This window comes from Schistocerca americana, chromosome 7, assembly GCF_021461395.2.
Source record: "Schistocerca americana isolate TAMUIC-IGC-003095 chromosome 7, iqSchAmer2.1, whole genome shotgun sequence".
Lineage (NCBI taxonomy): Eukaryota > Metazoa > Arthropoda > Insecta > Orthoptera > Acrididae > Schistocerca > Schistocerca americana.
Window position 1 is genome coordinate 161,177,150 of NC_060125.1, and position 18,221 is coordinate 161,195,370.

The window sequence follows — 18,221 nt, forward strand, 5'->3', positions numbered from 1 at the left end:
GCATTGCCATGATATAAGCAACACGGTTCGAAAGACAATAAAAACCCTACACCGTATCAGTCGTCACCAGAGTCAATAAAAATCTACATTGATTGCCAAGCTATGGCAGTCTTATGTCAACATTATAATACGGTAGCAGTAGGGAACTAGACTGAAAAATGCTCCCATTACAGCAAAAAACAATGCAAAAGTGTCCTGGGCAGAGTCAGGAATGTAAAAGAAGGGAACTAGCTTTTTGACTTATCTGGTAGTTTCAGAGACACTGAAATCAAAATTCTGATTATATACATATATATTCTTAAGTGCTTAGCATTACAGGATCAATGTTGTAAAATGCAACATTAACATGGGTGTAAGATTCTTGAATACAGAACCAATTAGTAACTGAATACACATTACATTTTATTCTCTGGTACAAAATCTTTCAAAAGGAAGAAATGATCTACAGGTAAGACTTACAGCTGATGGTGTTTCATTCATGTGTAAAATTGCTCTTATATAAGGCAAATTGTAAAATTTTATGGATTTCAGATAACAATATTAACAATCATATTACAAGTATTATATGGAAGCATCACATTTTGGTGTTTTGACTATAAGCTCCAGGCATATGTTATATAGGCACCCCCAGTCAGTCATTTGTTGACATTAAAATTTATTTTTCTTCTCAGTATTACTGTAAATGACAAAATATCTAGATCATAATCACTATGGCTATATTGGTGTTCTGTGATTTGAGGCCACAGACAATTTCTTAAACAAATCTTATTTGCATCATTTGAAATACTATTTTGGTGACACTAATAATTGAAAAAAAAAACAAATGTACAGTAACAAACAGTTCATGTTAATGATCTTGCACTTCATCGTACCTCACATGATTTTGAATGATACAAGAACGAAACCCTTTAAACAAGAATCCTCAGTTTACTTCTCAGAAACAAAACTACAAATTGTGTAACTTCAACTATTTAAGATATTCCCTGATCTTTGTTTCTTCCTCCTTTTCCTTTTTTGGCAGTAACACACACCATTTTTAATGTTGATTCAACAGTAAACATACTGTATCTTATAAGAGAATAATTATTGTGAAGTGACAAACTAAAATGTGATTTTGATTTGACATACATCAAACTGTGACAGTGAATTTAATGACAGCACAACACAATAAAAAAGAAATGAAATTAAAATAGAAAAAATTAAGGCAAAGAAACCAACTGTATTTGGATCCTGGTAGAGTAAATAACATTATTTGGTACATCAACCAGATAAAGTGAACTATTAAATTAAACATTTAACCCATAAATACAATACTTCTCAATTTTATTAACTTGTTTGCACATTCATTTGCCATCAGTCAAAAACTTAATCAGCTGAATGGTAACTGAAAGGTTCACCACAATTACAACAGGCTGGGACAGGGATACTTTGAAACATTTCTGTGGTGATTGATTTGCAGTGTCAGAACTGTGATTCCTTTTTTAATTACCAGTTATTATGTAAAATCCTTCTGATATATCACTTTCATTATTCTTCTGAATATCTGAAGTCAGGACACAAACAAGTTCTGGCAATTTCAATATTAAATAGGTCAAGCATATTGGAAAGCAAGACGAAATAATACATACAAATTTTCATGACACACACCTGCTATTACATGGACAGGTTGTTGTGGATGTCATCTGCATTGCAGCACACTGTGAATGTGTATCTGTTACAAACAGTATGTTGAAAGAAATAGGTATTCTACTTACGATGGTTGTATGTGGCATTCCACTTATGTAGATTAAAATTCAACACCAGAGAAATTACGGACCACAAATAAACAAGAAGGGCAAACAGGCATGTGAAATAAATGAATGTGTGTTCTATACATATATCAGCACCTCACACTTTTTAACTGTTGTACCAACCAACTCAAAGTAAATGAGGGCACACAGAGTTCTTTAATTGATAACAGCAGGAATAGTAGTAATTCACATTCTTGCGAAATTTTATTAGGAAACTGAAAATTTGATGTAGTTGCCCTGAGTCCATAGTTTGACAATAGTTTTTGAAATCTAAGGTATTAGCCAGATAGTGTATGCACTGAAAATAATTAACAAAATTGAGTATTGTTTATATGTACATATGGAAAGATACTAATGGCAATACATCTTCAGATTAAGAGTATCTTTCTAACTGCAAAAGTGTAAATTTAAAATAGATAAAAATGAAAGAAATAGCTCCCACAAACACGACTCACTTTTAATGGTTATTTAATTTTACTTTCGGTTTTAATTTCACATGCAGGCATATCTTACTTAGGTTTCTGATTTACAGTAAGGGATGGGAGACAAACTGTAGCCATTATGAATAGCTTTGTTCATCTTTTGGACTGATTGGAAGAAAATACATAATATATGTTGGTGTGCAGATGACTGAAGGCAGAAAAAAAGTCTGCATTTTGTTGAACAAAAGGCACTTTTTTAAATTTCAAATAAAAAGTTATTTTGTCTGTAATGTGAATACCACATACCATGATATGCTGACCTTCGCATACATATTATAATGTTCTATTACAAGCATGATGCGTATTTAGTTACCAGTAAACAACACAGTTATAAAAAACAGAAGAAAGGAAAAGAATGTGATGGCAGTAAAGGTGTGTACCAGAATTTGGGTTCATTGAGAAGCAGGCTATCATCTGGTGTCATATACAAATGTTCAGGGACTTCATATTTGTAAGTATGAAACTATATGTGCATGCTTTTTAAACCTGAAATCTATGTTACAGTTACTACAGATGATGAAAGTTGTGTCTAAACTGACATATGGAAGGAAGTGTACTTTTTTTTAATCTCATTAAAGGTATCGGATGAAGTCTTCCTAAGGAATCTCCCTTATGAAATTGTAACCAGAAACTGCCAATGCAGGTGTGCTGTGTGTGTGTGTGTGTGTGTGTGTGTGTGTGTGTGTGTGTTCAGTCAGCTCTGTATGAGGACTCATCCACAAGCTTAGAAATGTTTTCCATTTTGTTTATGTGCCTATTGAGCACTGAATGGCTCAACAATATGATGAGTAGTTAACTTACACACTCTATTATTTATACCAAGGAGATTTCATTACCATATGTAATAAGGAAAAGGACTGTTCAGGACCTAAGTAGGAAATCGAGAGGTACATAGGAGAAGAAAAGGAGTGGACAACCAGCAACTGCTTTTTCATACTCTCTGAGTGGCCTCACTCCCCCAAACTTTTCCAAATTACAGAACTTCTAGTTCTATAATATAAGCTCCACATTTGTCACTAAATAACAAGATAAAGTCTTCACTTACATAACCACAGCATTTGAGTTTCAGTCGCCAATAATATGTCAAATTGGGTGACATCATAGAAACATTTTGCATCTACTTTACGGCATATTTAATTCAGCAGAAGAAAGGAGAAACTGTGCAAACATGGTAGAATTATATTGTTCAGTTTTTATGGTAAGCTATTTGTGTATGTCCACTGTTGGTTTTAAATCTCATATGAGTTACAAATTTTATACAATGCTGGTTTGACACAAGAGATGACAAACAAACCAAAATAACATAAGTAATAGACAGATATGATGCTGGAGAGTCTTGGAATACAAATAATGAAAGGAATAAAGATAACTATCATTGTGTAGCTATTCTTATTATCTTAAAATAATAAAATATCATACTCCATACTGGCACAGAGCTCAGCAGACAGCAAAATGGATAAATTATCACTGTATAGGCATGGTGTTACCAAATAGCTGCAGTCAATGTTTTCAATTATAAAATGTGGGTGTGGGAACAATATGCAACATGGCATCTGAACCTCTTCATAAGCCCATCTTTTGAAAACTTAGAATTATGACTGTCATCATTATTTGTTCTGCACTGTGAGACACTCACCGAGAGGAACTATCACAGCTGCCAACAGTAGGACATGTCCAAAGTACAATATCAGAAACAAATATGAAAATACGCCCTATCATCTACACAAAAAGGTGTAGGTGCTTCATACACATATAGAGTAAACTCTTCAGTACCAAATCTTGGCATTACACGGACCTATCAGTTCAACTACTCAATAGAGAGGTCAAATGAATTTCCTTAGAACTGAGAGTAAATGGCAAAGTTAAATTTTTAATAGAGGTAGAGAAACTAGCATGACTTAAAATGTGTATATTGGTGAAATTGCACAGTGTCCATAAGTGTATATTAGCATAAAGCATGTTTAATTTCAATGATTATAAATTTGTTGTACATTTTGCACAGTTAATGTACTGATGGTTGTAACATCTCAGATCACCCATAAGATTTTTTACTGATACTCATCATCCATTCATTGAATTTTTGTTTCTGTCCCACTGGTGCTTACAAAAACCACTTTAAAACAAACTCTCACAAAAATTAAGTGTCCTGTAACTTCTTGTTGCACACTACTCAAGTGAGCTAAGTGCAGGTCCAATACACAACAAGAAAAGGGCTATTAAAGTTATGAGGCCAAACCTAGTGAAGGGAAAATAAGGAAGGAAGGTTAGTATTTACGTATCACCACAGATATGCACTATGTAATAGTTTATCCCACATGAAAATGTTACATATGCAACACAATACTCTTAAATCATAAAATAGACAAAAATATGCTTTTTTCTTCTTGCTTTTTTTCTTCTTATACAAATGACCAATGCAATTTTGTAGGTCCCTATAATAAAAACTTTAAAAATAGTATGTTATTGATAACAGTAATATATTTATGTGAACCTTTCACTTTGTGCTATAGTTTCATTCATAAACACAGTAACTCTAATATTACAAGGAGATATATTCCTGTCAGCGAGTACATGAACTTCACCTTCTGAAGGTAAACTCTGGTCAGGTATTTATTCTATCTCCTTATAATTTCAAAAGTTTTCTTGATTTAACTTCGTAATTTTACAGTTTTCTCAACTGAATTTTCCTGTTGATGCAAACATGAAGTAAAATCAGATATGTATACTTGTAAGACTCCAATTGTACACAAATAAATATAAGCTATTTATATAGCCTTAGCAATAAAACACACAATACTAAAAAAAAAAAAAAACATTTTAGAATGATTATGAAAGACAAAAATCTTTAAAGGCTATACACAAATGTAAATAATACTGTTCTGGAATAATTTCTTTCCTCCTTTTTGAATAGATGTATTAGCATCAATGACTAATGTTACATGCTCTTAAAGCAGCAGAAGAAATGAAGTTATTGTGCGTGTACTAAAAATGCTTCAACAGAAGCCAGTCAATGTGTAAATTACTTATTGTCCCTTGACATACACAGTAAATTATCCACTCACTCATCACTTTTTACTATTTTAGTATATCACTACCAAGCAAAATAATCACCAAGGCAGCTTTTAAAACTTGTTTATCAGTTAACTTCCTCACAACAAAGGTAGCAAAACAATGCTTTATACAACATGTAAAAAATGTTCAGTTACCCGTTTTCCTTCCTGAATTTATATGGGATACACTGCTTTGTATTTTATGAAGAGGAACATGCAATAAATGACAACGAGCACCTGTTAAATAAAGAGGTGAGGTTTTGATTTAAAGATAGGTCTATACATAAAGGACAAGTCTATTACTAACAAATAGGAACCCTGCAGTCATAGCAGAAGTGACACATGTAAATACTTTTTCCCAGTAACTTGCAAAAGAAGGTAACATATCAAACATTTAATTTGATTGAAAGATTCAGTTATAAATGTCAAAAATAATGTTATTAATGAACAACATTCTTTACTGAATAATGTCGCATAATAATTTCTGAAAATGCTATGTACAATGATAACTTTGACCAGGTGTAATGTATACAGAACTTCTCACAACTACATTGTAAAGAGAATGCATAAACTTAAACACCTACTGTCACACTGTACATAAGAAATGTTGCACATAATCACAATAACTCATTACACCTGAAGTAATGAGAACCATAAGGGGCTAAAGCACACTGTTACTGACTTTTAGATTATAGCAAGTAGGCATGTTCCTGCCATCTATTGCTCTTATGGTGAATCAGCTTTATCTCTATCAGTAGACCCACATTGTGAACATGAAGATTAATAAAAATATGTCTCACCCATTTCTCAGATATTCATCTGCATATAGGCCCAAAGCACAGCACATTATTTTGTTACGCTGCAGTGCTCAAGTGTCATCTAGCATTTCCAACATAATTTAGTGTCTACATCATGTACATAGCAGTAGCATTTCGTAATCAGGGGAATAGTGGCAGTTTTAACTGAATGTCAAACTACAGAATGTGCTTAATGACAATGATGATATTGAGGAACATGAAGTGTTGGAACAGGTCATAATTATGTATATGGTGCATTCATTATCTGTTCTAAATGTTCTGATTCCAGTTTCACATTAATTACAAACTTTACAATTGTCAAACAACACTATTGTCACTATCCTCCACATGGAAATTTTGAGCTTTAACATTAGTAATAAAAATAATCCTAAATATTAATTAATATTTCATACCATAAAATGGGCACATTAGTTTTTTCATAGGTAATAACAGAAGTTGAGACTTGGTTAAAAACAGTTCAGACCTAAGAGAGTGGTGGTTTGTCTATAAATATGATTTTCCAAACATCTCTTTTCTCAAAACTTTGTGTCTGTGCTTTGGGCTCTCATGGTCCACAGTGTGTCATTTGATGAATGAAAATCTTTTATATCAGTTCCTCAGCACCCTCATGAGAATAATACTGACTAACTGAAGCAGACAGAATCTAATTAATTTTCTTGTCCCCATAGCTTACAAAAAGCTTCCTTTAAAAAACGAGGAAAAAGGAAAAAAAATACATAAAGCTTATAAACATTATTTCATTCCCACAAATGGACACTAATCAGATGCTAATACCAAACAGTGATCAAATTGCTGCTTAAGTAATTACCCATGTAAAAGTCATACCACAGAATAATCAAATGCCTGTTTATCAGCAAGTTTCATCATCTACATAAGCATCTACTAAAATACAGTGGGAGACTGCAATAGCTCTATGTACACAGCTATGCAGTGTTCTAATGTAAATCATAGTTAGCTTAATGTTATACAAGTACTGATAATAGTCTGCACAGCTTAAAACCAATCAAAATTTCTTGTGTCTCTTAAATACCAATTACAATCCTTGTTCAATTAAATGGAATACAGAGATTTTTGTAACATGGCTACTAAATCTTTTCGTTCATTATACAAACTAACATGGCTGTTAGGATTATAAAGGAATCACAGATTGTAATTCAACCATAAAATGAAACTCACAGTTGATCAATTCAATGCTTACTTTTTTCTGTGGGGGAAAATAGCACCATAGGAACAACATAAAAGCAGCTCTTGGAAAAGAAGTAAACACAGTTTTTCTTTTCACAGTACAAAAATGTCTCAAAGAAATTTGTCTTTTGGTATAGAAGTCACTGATGTGACTCAGTTCAAATGGGTTCCAAGTGACTTCATTAATAAACTGAGACACAATAGCCTATAAATTCATGAAATTTGGTCTATATAATATCTCAGGGATAATTAGGCAGTTGTGTGTTTACATATGATGCAAATGCTACTGCTTCATTTAAAACAGGCATCATCCATGAGCACAAACTAAAAGTACTTACCATAGAATTCAAAATTCAAGCACTTTTCATGAAAAAATTACAGTATGCCAATCATCATACAAAAAGAACACCACTTGGACTTTGGTACCCTTGTGTCTAGCACAGCTAATACACATATAATGAAGCAGAATTTGTGCTGCTCATTCTACCACTCTTTATGAATCTTCTTAAGTGTAGCAAATGCCCGCTGCGTGATATTAAGTCTGGGCTCAACAGGTAATAGCAGCTCTTCATCCATAAGGCTAAGGCCACAAAGACCTGTGAAAGTAAAGTTTTTCAATTAACTGTTGGAGGATATGAATATGATTTAGAAATTACATGCAGTAAAGACAGCTGCTACTATGTTTTCAAGCATTTACTGTCAGGTCCAAAACTACAAAGTGTGAACAAAGATTTAATTATCATTATTAATTTTCTGTTTCTTTTCAAGTGTATATTTGCAGTCATCGTACACATTGAAATCCCTGTGCCACAGTACTGTGGCCTGACACAAGAAAATCCAAAATAAAATGGTGGAATGTTTCCTGAAGAGCCAAAATGCAGACTTCTACAATCAAAGTCTCCAAAAAGTCATCTAATGTTGGGACAAATGAGTTACACTTACATTAGAAGATGGATATGTTGAGGTGGACTAACCCCATCACCAAGTTGATTTTTTTGGTATAATAAGTGAAGGGTATAGCAGAAGAAGTGTTAACCAACAGGAGCATATTTTGAGTTACTCCATAATAAGACAAGACCATAAGCAAAACAAGACAAAACACTTTATACACTAAACTGCCATTACTAGTGGTATCTACACGGTGTCTGTAATTAAAGCTGCAGTTTCAAAATGCTATAGAACAAGAACCATTGACCAGAATGACATCAAATTTGAACAGAATATTATTGAAGCAGGGGGGAACATCACTGGGGAAAAAAAGAAAATAGATGGCGCTGTAAGCATCAGAACATGCACACCAACAGATGCACTGACATGGCAGTTCCTCAGTTTGTGCCCAGGATGCCCAACACCACTACCTCCACAAAGGATTGTGTACTGCCAGTAGCCCTGCAGAAGTTCCAGACACTCAAGGATTTGAAAAAAGACATTGGTCCAATGTCTGCTAAGTGTTTGGAGAAAATGTTTACAGGTTCTTTTGAAGTGCTACATGGAAAAGGAGGAAACAGCTGATCTGATGTCTGTTAAAGTTGCGGCCACAGTGTTGCAGGAGGGGTCGAGTGGTGGTGTGCAAAGACGCAGTGCACAGAGAACTGCCCGAGCGTTGGATCTGCCTATGAGCATGGTGCACAACATCATACGAAACATCTTGCATAGCTGTCCATACAAAAATCAACCATGCTCAGGAGTTACTTCCTGCTAAATGCCAGCAAGACAAATGTTCACTCTGGAATTGCTTGCTTGCATGGAAGTGGGCAATGAATGACCATGGAACACTCTGTACATAGATGAAGCCCATTCCCATCTCCAAGGACATGTCAATACACAAAATTGGAGAATATGGGCAACAGGAAATGCACACACACATCAATTGGCACCACTTAATTCTGCAAATGTAACTGTGTGGTGCGGGTTGAAGGCTCTGTTTATTTTAGAGCGGTATTTTACAAGTCCTGCAGGTACTATTACGTGTACCGTCAGTGGTAAATGTCATGAGAGTCTTTTGCACACCAATGTCATTCCAGCTCTCCAACAGTGTGGAAGTGGGGGTAAGACCATTTTTATGCAAGACAGCACTCATCCAAACAATGCACAGCCGGTGGCAGAGGCAGTTTGGAAATGCTAGAATTATCAGCTGTCATTTTACCATAGCCAGGCTGTCCTGATCACTTTGTCTTAATTGGTGTGACTTCTGGCTGTGGAGTTATCTGAAAGATCATGTGTTCTGCACTCAAATTATGAATTTAGCCAAACTGAAGTCATGCACTGTGCAATGTATTCTGAATGTGATCCCCGAGATACTACGATCTATTGTGGAATATGCTGTTTCTCAACTTCAGCTTGTGGAGTGGTGGATAATGACATAGTCACTACGTTCTATGTTAATACTGATCTAGGACAATGTGTGACAGAACTTGAGAGAACACTGTTCCATCTATGGGAAACTGTTGTCAGTGACATCCTGTCATATGATTTTTATTTCATGAAAGATAACCGATCAAAATGCATCATTAAGGATCAATTCATTTGATAAAGTATTGCAAGGTACAGGAAGATTACTTTGAGTGAATGTGGCAACAGAACTATTTGTTAATGTAATACGTGTTGTGTAACTACTGGAAGAAAACGAGGAAGCATGGTGATTTGTACACACGAGTTTTGTATGCATATGGAAAATAGACAGTAACAGAGTAATGCCATTTGGTTTTGATAACTTTGGGAGCAAAGATGCAAGTTTATCTAAGATATTAGTGTTTGTCAGTTTAGAAGAACTAGATGAAAGATGAACACTTATGGAAAGGACAGACTGCTAACCACCGTGAAGATGACATGTTGAATCAGCACAATGAAAATATTCTTACACACTCAGCTTTTGGGCAAAGCTTTCTTCAGAAATGAAAGGAAAATACTGAAACATTCATACAAGCAGGCACACCTTATGCACGACTGCTATCTGGCTGCTCAGGTCAGACAGCACTGGTGGATGAAGATTATCCAGACACGAAAAGTTAGAAACCCAGTCATAAGTAAATCCACCAGCGTAACTGTATTATGTACTGTGTTACATGTGGAAGCCGAGCATTTAGAAGGAGCAGAGACAATAACAATGGAGAAGCCACTGTTGAAACCTTACGACTGTCAGCAGCAACCCTGGTGACGCAACACAGGATTCCAAATTGGAATCAATCACATGTTATCATAAGCCATACAGAGTGCCCATAAGATATAGCTGGTAATGGAGGAATCAATTAATCCGCAATTACATGATGGTATCATCCAGGATAGCAATAAAAGGAAAAAAGAGAAAACAGACACACTCAGGGTAGGTAGGTGGTTAGTGTTTAACGTCCCGTCGACAATGAGGTCATTAGAGACGGAGCCCAAGCTCGGATTAGGGAAGGATTGGGAAGGAAATCGGCCGTGCCCTTTTAAAGGAACCATCCCGGCACTTGCCTGAAACGATTTAGGGAAATCACGGGAAACCTAAATCAGGATGGTTGGAGATGGGATTGAACCGTCGTCCTCCCAATTGCGAGACACACTCACGCAAACCATATGCAAGATTCCATATATGTTAGGATGCAAAGGAAGAGCAGTAAAACTTGATCAAAGCAAAAGTGCTTAGTTCGGGCATCTGGCCAAACTGTACAAATATTTCAGTCCCAACACATTTAATACACTTTTATACACTGTGAGGGTGGTTTGGTAACTCGGGTAAAAAATGTTTGTTTCTAAACTCATGTTATTTCTCAACATAGTCTTCCTTGAAGGACACACACTTGGCCCAGTGATCCTCCAGCTTTTACATTCCATTTGAAAAATAAGTTCCGTCAAAGCCTGCAACTATCTCTTCCTCATGTCATGAAAATTTCTTCATAGCAAGCCAAAGTTTCAAGTTCGGGAATAGGAAAAAGTCACCTGGGGCTAAGTCTAGTGAACAGGGTGGATGAGGATGCAATTCAAAGCATAATTTGTGCACTTTCACCACTGCCGCTGCTGATGTGTGGGATGGTGCAGTATCCTGACAAAAGATCACTTTTTGTGTGCCAATCTGGGTTTTTGTTCAGTCAACGCAAGTTTCAAAAATCCAATGATGAAGCATAATAGGGTCCAGTTATGGTTCTGCCTTTTTCTGAGTAAAATGCTGTGGCCACCACCTTACCAGGTCACAAAATGGTTTTTGCCATCTTCAGTGCACTTTCACTAGCCTGTGTCCATTGTTTTGACTGTCATTATGACTCTGGAGTGTAATGATGAATCCAGGTTTCACTAGCAGTCATGAATGAGAGCAAAAAGTCTTGTGGATTGTGATTAAATACGTTGTGCTGGATGCATTTTTTGTGGACAGTGATCAATCATGGCACACATTTGCACACAGCTTCTTCGCAGACAATTTTCGGGGCAGGACATTATGAACTTGCTCAGTTGAGATGCCTACAGTCTCAGCACTATCACAAATTTTTATTCAACAGTCTTTTGATACCATATCAAGGATTTTGTCAATGGTTTCCTTTGTCATGACCTCAATTGGATGGCTGGATTGTGTTTCTTCTTCAGTGCTTGATGAACCATGTTTAAATACATTAATCCAAAAGTAACATTTGAGAAGAAAAGTTGCTACTCACCATATAGAGGAGATGCTGAGTTGTAGATATGAAAAAAATCCTCTCACAATTATAGCTTTCAGGCATTAAGGCCTTCGTCAACAATACACATACACACACACACACACACACACACACACACACGACTGTTGTCTCAGGCAACTGAAACCGTACTGCGAGCAGGAGCACCAGTGCATGATGGGAGTGGCAACTGGGTGGGGGATAAGGAGGAGGCTGGGGTGGGGTGGGGTGCGGAAGGGATAGTATAGTGGGGGTGGCGGACAGTGAAGTGCTGCAGTTTATGTGGATGGCAGGGGAGAGGGGGGAAGGGGGGAAGGAAGTAGCGGAAAAGGAGAGAAATAAAAAGACTGGGTGTGATGGTGGAATGACGGCTTTGTAGTGCTGGAATGACAACATAGGGGGAGAGGGGGCTGGATGGGTGAGGTCAGTGACTAACGAAGGTTGAGGCCAGCAGGGTTATGGGAACATAGGACATATTGCAGGGGAAGTTCTCACCTGAGCAGTTCAGAAAAGCTGGTGTTGGTGGGAGGGATCCATATGGCACAGGCTGTGAAGCAGTCATTGAAATGAAGGATATGATGTTTGGCAGCGTGTTCAGCAACAGGGTGGTCCACTTGTTTCTTGACCACAGTCTGTCGGTAGCCCGCCACACACCGTTGGGTGGCTTGCGGAGTATAAATGTAGATGTAGATGTGGACAGACAGTTTGTTGGCTGTCATGCCTTCATAGAATGCAGCACAATGGCTGCATCTTAGCTTGGAAATCACATGATTGGTTTCACAGGTAGCCCGACCTTTGATGGGATAGGTGGTATTAGAGACTGGACTGGAGTAGGTGATGGCGGGAGGATGTATGGGACAGGTCTTGCATCTAGGTCTACTACAGGGGTATGAGCCACGAGGTAAGGGATTGGGAGTAGGGGTTGTGTAAGGATGGATGAGTACATTGTGTAGGTTCGATGGACGACGGAACACCACCGTGCGAAGGTTGGGAAGGATAGTGGGCAGCACATTTCTTATTTCTGGGCACGATGAGAGTTAATCGAAACCCTGGCGGAGAATGTAATTCAGTTGCTCCAGTCCTGGGCGGTACTGAGTTACGAGGGGAATGCCCCTCGCGGGCGGATGGGGAGACTTCGGGAGCTGGTGGGAGACTGGAAAGATAAGGCACAGGTGATTAGTCTTTGTACAAGGTTGGGGGGATAATTGCAGTCAGTGAAGGCTTCAGTGAGACCCTCAGTATATTCTGAGACGGACTACTCATCATTGCAGATGCTACGACCATCGGCGGCTAGGCTGTATGGAACGGATTTCTTGGTATGGAATGTGTAGCATCTGTCAAAGTGGAGGTATTGCTGATGGTTAGTAGGTTTGATATGGGCAGAGGTACTGATGTAGCCATCTTTGAGGTGGAGGTCAACATCTAGGAAGGTGGCTTGTTGGGTTGAGTAGGACCAGGAGAAGCAAATGGGGGAGAAGTTGTTGAGGTTCTGGAAGAATAAGGTATCCTCATCTTCAATTCAGATAGCAAAGATGTCATCAATGAATCTTAACCAGGTGAGGTGTTTAAGGTTCTGGCCCACCAATAGGTTGGCACAGGATGGTGCCATGCAAGTGCCCATAGCCATACCCTGCATCTGTTTGTAGGTAATGTCTTCAAAGGAGAAGTAATTGTGAGTGAGAATATAGTTGGTCATGGCGACAAGGAAGGAGGTTGGTGGTTTGGAATTCACAGGGCGTTGGGAAAGGTAGATGCTATGAAATCAAGTAGACCAAAAAAGTGATCTCTCGTTACCCAAAAACACACTTAACAGTGTTTAATACAATCCTGTATTTGTCCAGGTTTGTAAAGATTTCAACTAATTCCTGTTGGTATCCTCTACCATGGCTGAAAAATGGGGATGCTGTCAAAGCATGTGAGTCAATATGACAAACCTTGAAGCCTGAGTCTATAAACTTCTGCCAAGCCTGTGCAGCATTTTGTAAGCTGAGCATCGCGAACCAACTCTTGAAGAGGCGAAATGGTGCAATAATATCTGTCTTCGGTTTGTCCTCATCAGACTCAGAAATTTGTGTGTAGGCTTTGGCACTGTCTAGCACACTAAATATCATTGCACTACATAATGCATAATTGTACTTTCTTAATATGGGTACAGGATAATGACCTGGCACCATCTGGCATTAAGGGTGTAGTAATATTTGCATGAGCACCCCGCATATCACTTTTTTTTGGCACCAAGTGTAGAGGCGAAAACTGTGGACTACTGGAAAGGCATATGATACCTTCCGTCAACACTGCAATACAGTCAGCTTTGGCAATAGGATAATAATCTGGAGCAAGGCCTCTTGGGCTACATGAAACTGGTTAGACCACGTTGGTGTTAATGTAGTGCACAGTGCTGTGACATACTTTTTTCAGAGTGCCTGGAGGTCCAGTGATACCTGGGAACTGCTCCAGTAGCTTGGCGTATCTGCTGCCTGTTGACTGGATAACTGTGGCATCATGCACTGCAGTGCATCATCGAAAACCGGTAGCAGACAGGCTGGTGATTATGTCACTGAACATGCAATGGCGATGTCTGGCAGCAGATGATAATGTACAAGAAAGTCAGCTCCGACTATGGGTTCTGTCACATTCAGTACTATCAAGTTCCAAGTGATGGCATGGTGTGATTCTAAATTCAGTTAGGCCTATCTGTGTTGCATGTCGTAGGCTGCTGTGGACAAGTTACTGGCTGTAGACAGATGGCACAGTGGCCAGTATTTATGCAGCAGGATCCCAGGAAAATACATAAATTGGATCAATACAGGAATAGTTAATAATTCTTTTACTTGTGGTGGTGGAGTGTTCTCAGCTAGGGCACTGGTATCGAGGTTGGGGCAGTAGTTGAGTGTAAGCATCAATTGAGAGTGGCGGTGGCAATGGCGGGGGGGGGGGGGGGGGGGGGGGGTTGCTGGTGCTGGTGAGGGGCTGGGGAGACTGGGGGGGATTAGCGATGGGGGCTGAGAGCGGTCGCAGGATTGGGGGGAGGGGGGGATTTACAGACTTTCTGTGAATCTGTGTAAAACCAAGTGCAGCTAAATACTCTGTGTATTTGCATACACAGCTTAATAATGTACATTATAGGAAGAGATCTGATATGGATACCACAAGGCAGCACTGCATCTAGCTACACTTGGTCCTCAACATAATGTTCTTGTAACGCCTCCATCTGATGATGAGCCTACAGTGGCTCAAAAACATGTCCATGCTTGAATAAGTTGAATTAAAGGAGAGACTGGTTGCATATTTATTACCAGATAAATCACCAATTTACATCACAATCGCAGTTCATCATCCACAATGGATTTACTGAAAAGAGAAAGGCAAGTTTGACCTGGGGTGATCTGTGGAGAGGAAAGGGAGCAGGGTACAGGGTGCACCCATCTGCAGGTGGTCGCTCATGTCGGCACCAATGATGTGTGTCGCTATGGATCGGAGGAAATCCTCTCTGGCTTCCGGCGGCTATCTGATTTGGTGAAGACTGCCAGTCTCGCTAGCGGGATGAAAGCAGAGCTCGCCATCTGCAGCATCGTCGACAGGCCTGACTGCGGACCTTTGGTACAGAACCGAGTGGAGGGTCTGAATCAGAGGCTGAGACGGTTCTGCGACCGTGTGGGCTGCAGATTCCTCGACTTGCGCCATAGGGTGGTGGGGTTTCGGGTTCCGCTGGATAGGTCAGGAGTCCACTACACGCAACAAGCGGCTAAACGGGTAGCAGGGGTTGTGTGGCGTGGGCTGGGCGGTTTTTTAGGTTAGATGGCCTTGGGCAAGTACAGAAAGGGCAACAGCCTCAACGGGTGCGGGGCAAAGTCTGGACATGCGGGGACCAAGCAGCAATCGGTATTGTAATTGTCAACTGTCGAAGCTGCGTTGGTAAAGTACCGGAACTTCAAGCGCTGATGGAAAGCACCGAAGCTGAAATCGTTATAGGTACAGAAAGCTGGCTTAAGCCAGAGATAAATTCTGCCGAAATTTTTACAGAGGTACAGACGGTGTTTAGAAAGGATAGAGTGCATGCAACCGGTGGTGGAGTGTTCGTCGCTGTTAGTAGTAGTTTATCCTGTAGTGAAGTAGAAGTGGATAGTTCCTGTGAATTATTATGGGTGGAGGTTACACTAAACAACCGATCTAGGTTAATAATTGGCTCCTTTTAACGACCTCCCGACTCAGCAGCATTAGTGGCAGAACAACTGAGAGAAAATTTGGAATACATTTCACATAAATTTTCTCAGCATGTTATAGTCTTAGGTGGAGATTTCAATTTACCAGATATAGACTGGGACACTCAGATGTTTAGGACGGGTGGTAGGGACAGAGCATCGAGTGACATTATACTGAGTGCACTATCCGAAAATTACCTCGAGCAATTAAACAGAGAACCGACTCGTGGAGATAACATCTTGGACCTATTGATAACAAACAGACCCGAACTTTTCGACTCTGTATGTACAGAACAGGAATCAGTGATCATAAGGCCGTTGCAGCATCCCTGAATATGGAAGTTAATAGGAATATAAAAAAAGGGAGGAAGGTTTATCTGTTTAGCAAGAGTAATAGAAGGCAGATTTCAGACTACCTAACAGATCAAAACGAAAATTTCTGTTCCGACACTGACAATGTTGAGTGTTTATGGAAAAAGTTCAAGGCAATCGTAAAATGCATTTTAGACAGGTACGTGCCGAGTAAAACTGTGAGGGACGGGAAAAACCCACCGTGGTACAACAACAAAGTTAGGAAACTACTGCCAAAGCAAAGAGAGCTCCACTCCAAGTTTAAACGCAGCCAAAACCTCTCAGACAAACAGAAGCTGAACGATGTCAAAGTTAGCGTAAGGAGGGCTATGCGTGAAGCGTTCATTGAATTCGAAAGTAAAATTCGATGTACCGACTTGACAGAAAATCCTCGGAAGTTCTGGTCTTACGTTAAATCAGTAAGTGGCTCGAAACAGCATATCCAGACACTACGGGATGATGATGGCATTGAAACAGAGGATGACACGCGTAAAGCTGAAATACTAAACACCTTTTTCCAAAGTTGTTTCACAGAGGAAGACCGCACTGCAGTTCCTTCTCTAAATCCTCGCACAAACGAAAAAATGGCTGACATCGAAATAAGTGTCCAAGGAATAGAAAAGCAACTGGAATCACTCAATAGAGGAAAGTCCACTGGGCCTGATGGGATACCAATTCGATTCTACACAGAGTACGCGAAATAACTTGCCCCCCTTCTAACAGCCGTGTACCGCAAGTCTCTAGAGGAACGGAGGGTTCCAAATGATTGGAAAAGAGCACAGGTAGTCCCAGTCTTCAAGAAGGGTCGTCGAGGAGATGCGCAAAACTATAGACCTATATCTCTGACGTCGATCTCTTGTAGAATTTTAGAACATGTTTTTTGCTCGCGTATCATGTCATTTCTGGAAACCCAGAATCTACTATGTAGGAATCAACATGGAATCCGGAAAAAGCGATCGTGTGAGACCCAACTCGCTTTATTTGTTCATGAGACCCAGAAAATATTAGATACAGGCTCCCAGGTAGATGCTATTTTTCTTGACTTCCGGAAGGCGTTCGATACAGTTCCGCACTGTCGCCTGATAAACAAAGTAAGAGCCTACGGAATATCAGACCAGCTGTGTGGCTGGATTGAAGAGTTTTTAGCAAACAGAACACAGCATGTTGTTATCAATGGAGAGACGCCTACAGACGTTAAAGTAACCTCTGGCGTGCCACAGGGGAGTGTTATGGGACCATTGCTTTTCACAATATATATAAATGACCTAGTAGATAGTGTCGGAAGTTCCATGCAGCTTTTCGCGGATGATGCTGTAGTATACAGAGAAGTTGCAGCATTAGAAAATTGTAGCGAAATGCAGGAAGATCTGCAGCGGATAGGCACTTGGTGCAGGGAGTGGCAACTGACCCTTAACGTAGACAAATGTAATGTATTGCGAATACATAGAAAGAAGGATCCTTTATTGTATGATTATATGATAGCGGAACAAACACTGGTAGCAGTTACTTCTGTAAAATATCTGGGAGTATGCGTGCGGAACGATTTGAAGTGGAATGATCATATAAAATTAATTGTTGGTAAGGCGGGTACCAGGTTGAGATTCATTGGGAGAGTGCTTAGACAATGTAGTCCATCAGCAAAGGAGGTGGCTTACAAAACACTCGTTCGACCTATACTTGAGTATTGCTCATCAGTGTGGGATCCGTACCAGATCGGT

At 39.3% G+C, this 18,221-nt stretch overlaps 1 protein-coding gene across 2 annotated transcripts in view; it reads right to left on the reverse strand.

Moving 5' to 3' along the window:
* Positions 1-381: 381 nt before the first annotated feature.
* LOC124621871 (geranylgeranyl transferase type-1 subunit beta) overlaps positions 382-18,221 on the reverse strand; it is a 63,210-nt gene continuing 45,370 nt past the window's right edge. Inside the window, exons 7-8 of one of the 2 annotated variants that reach the window (XR_006980582.1) lie at positions 7,664-7,921; positions 382-4,959 (exon numbers count right to left, since the gene is read on the reverse strand). Coding sequence is in view for 1 of the 2 variants with exons in the window: in XM_047147334.1 (XP_047003290.1) it covers positions 7,809-7,921 (113 nt within the window). In the remaining variant the exon portion in view is untranslated. Of the gene's footprint in view, positions 7,922-18,221 lie in introns of both variants that reach the window. The other variant, XM_047147334.1, reaches the window with a different exon arrangement.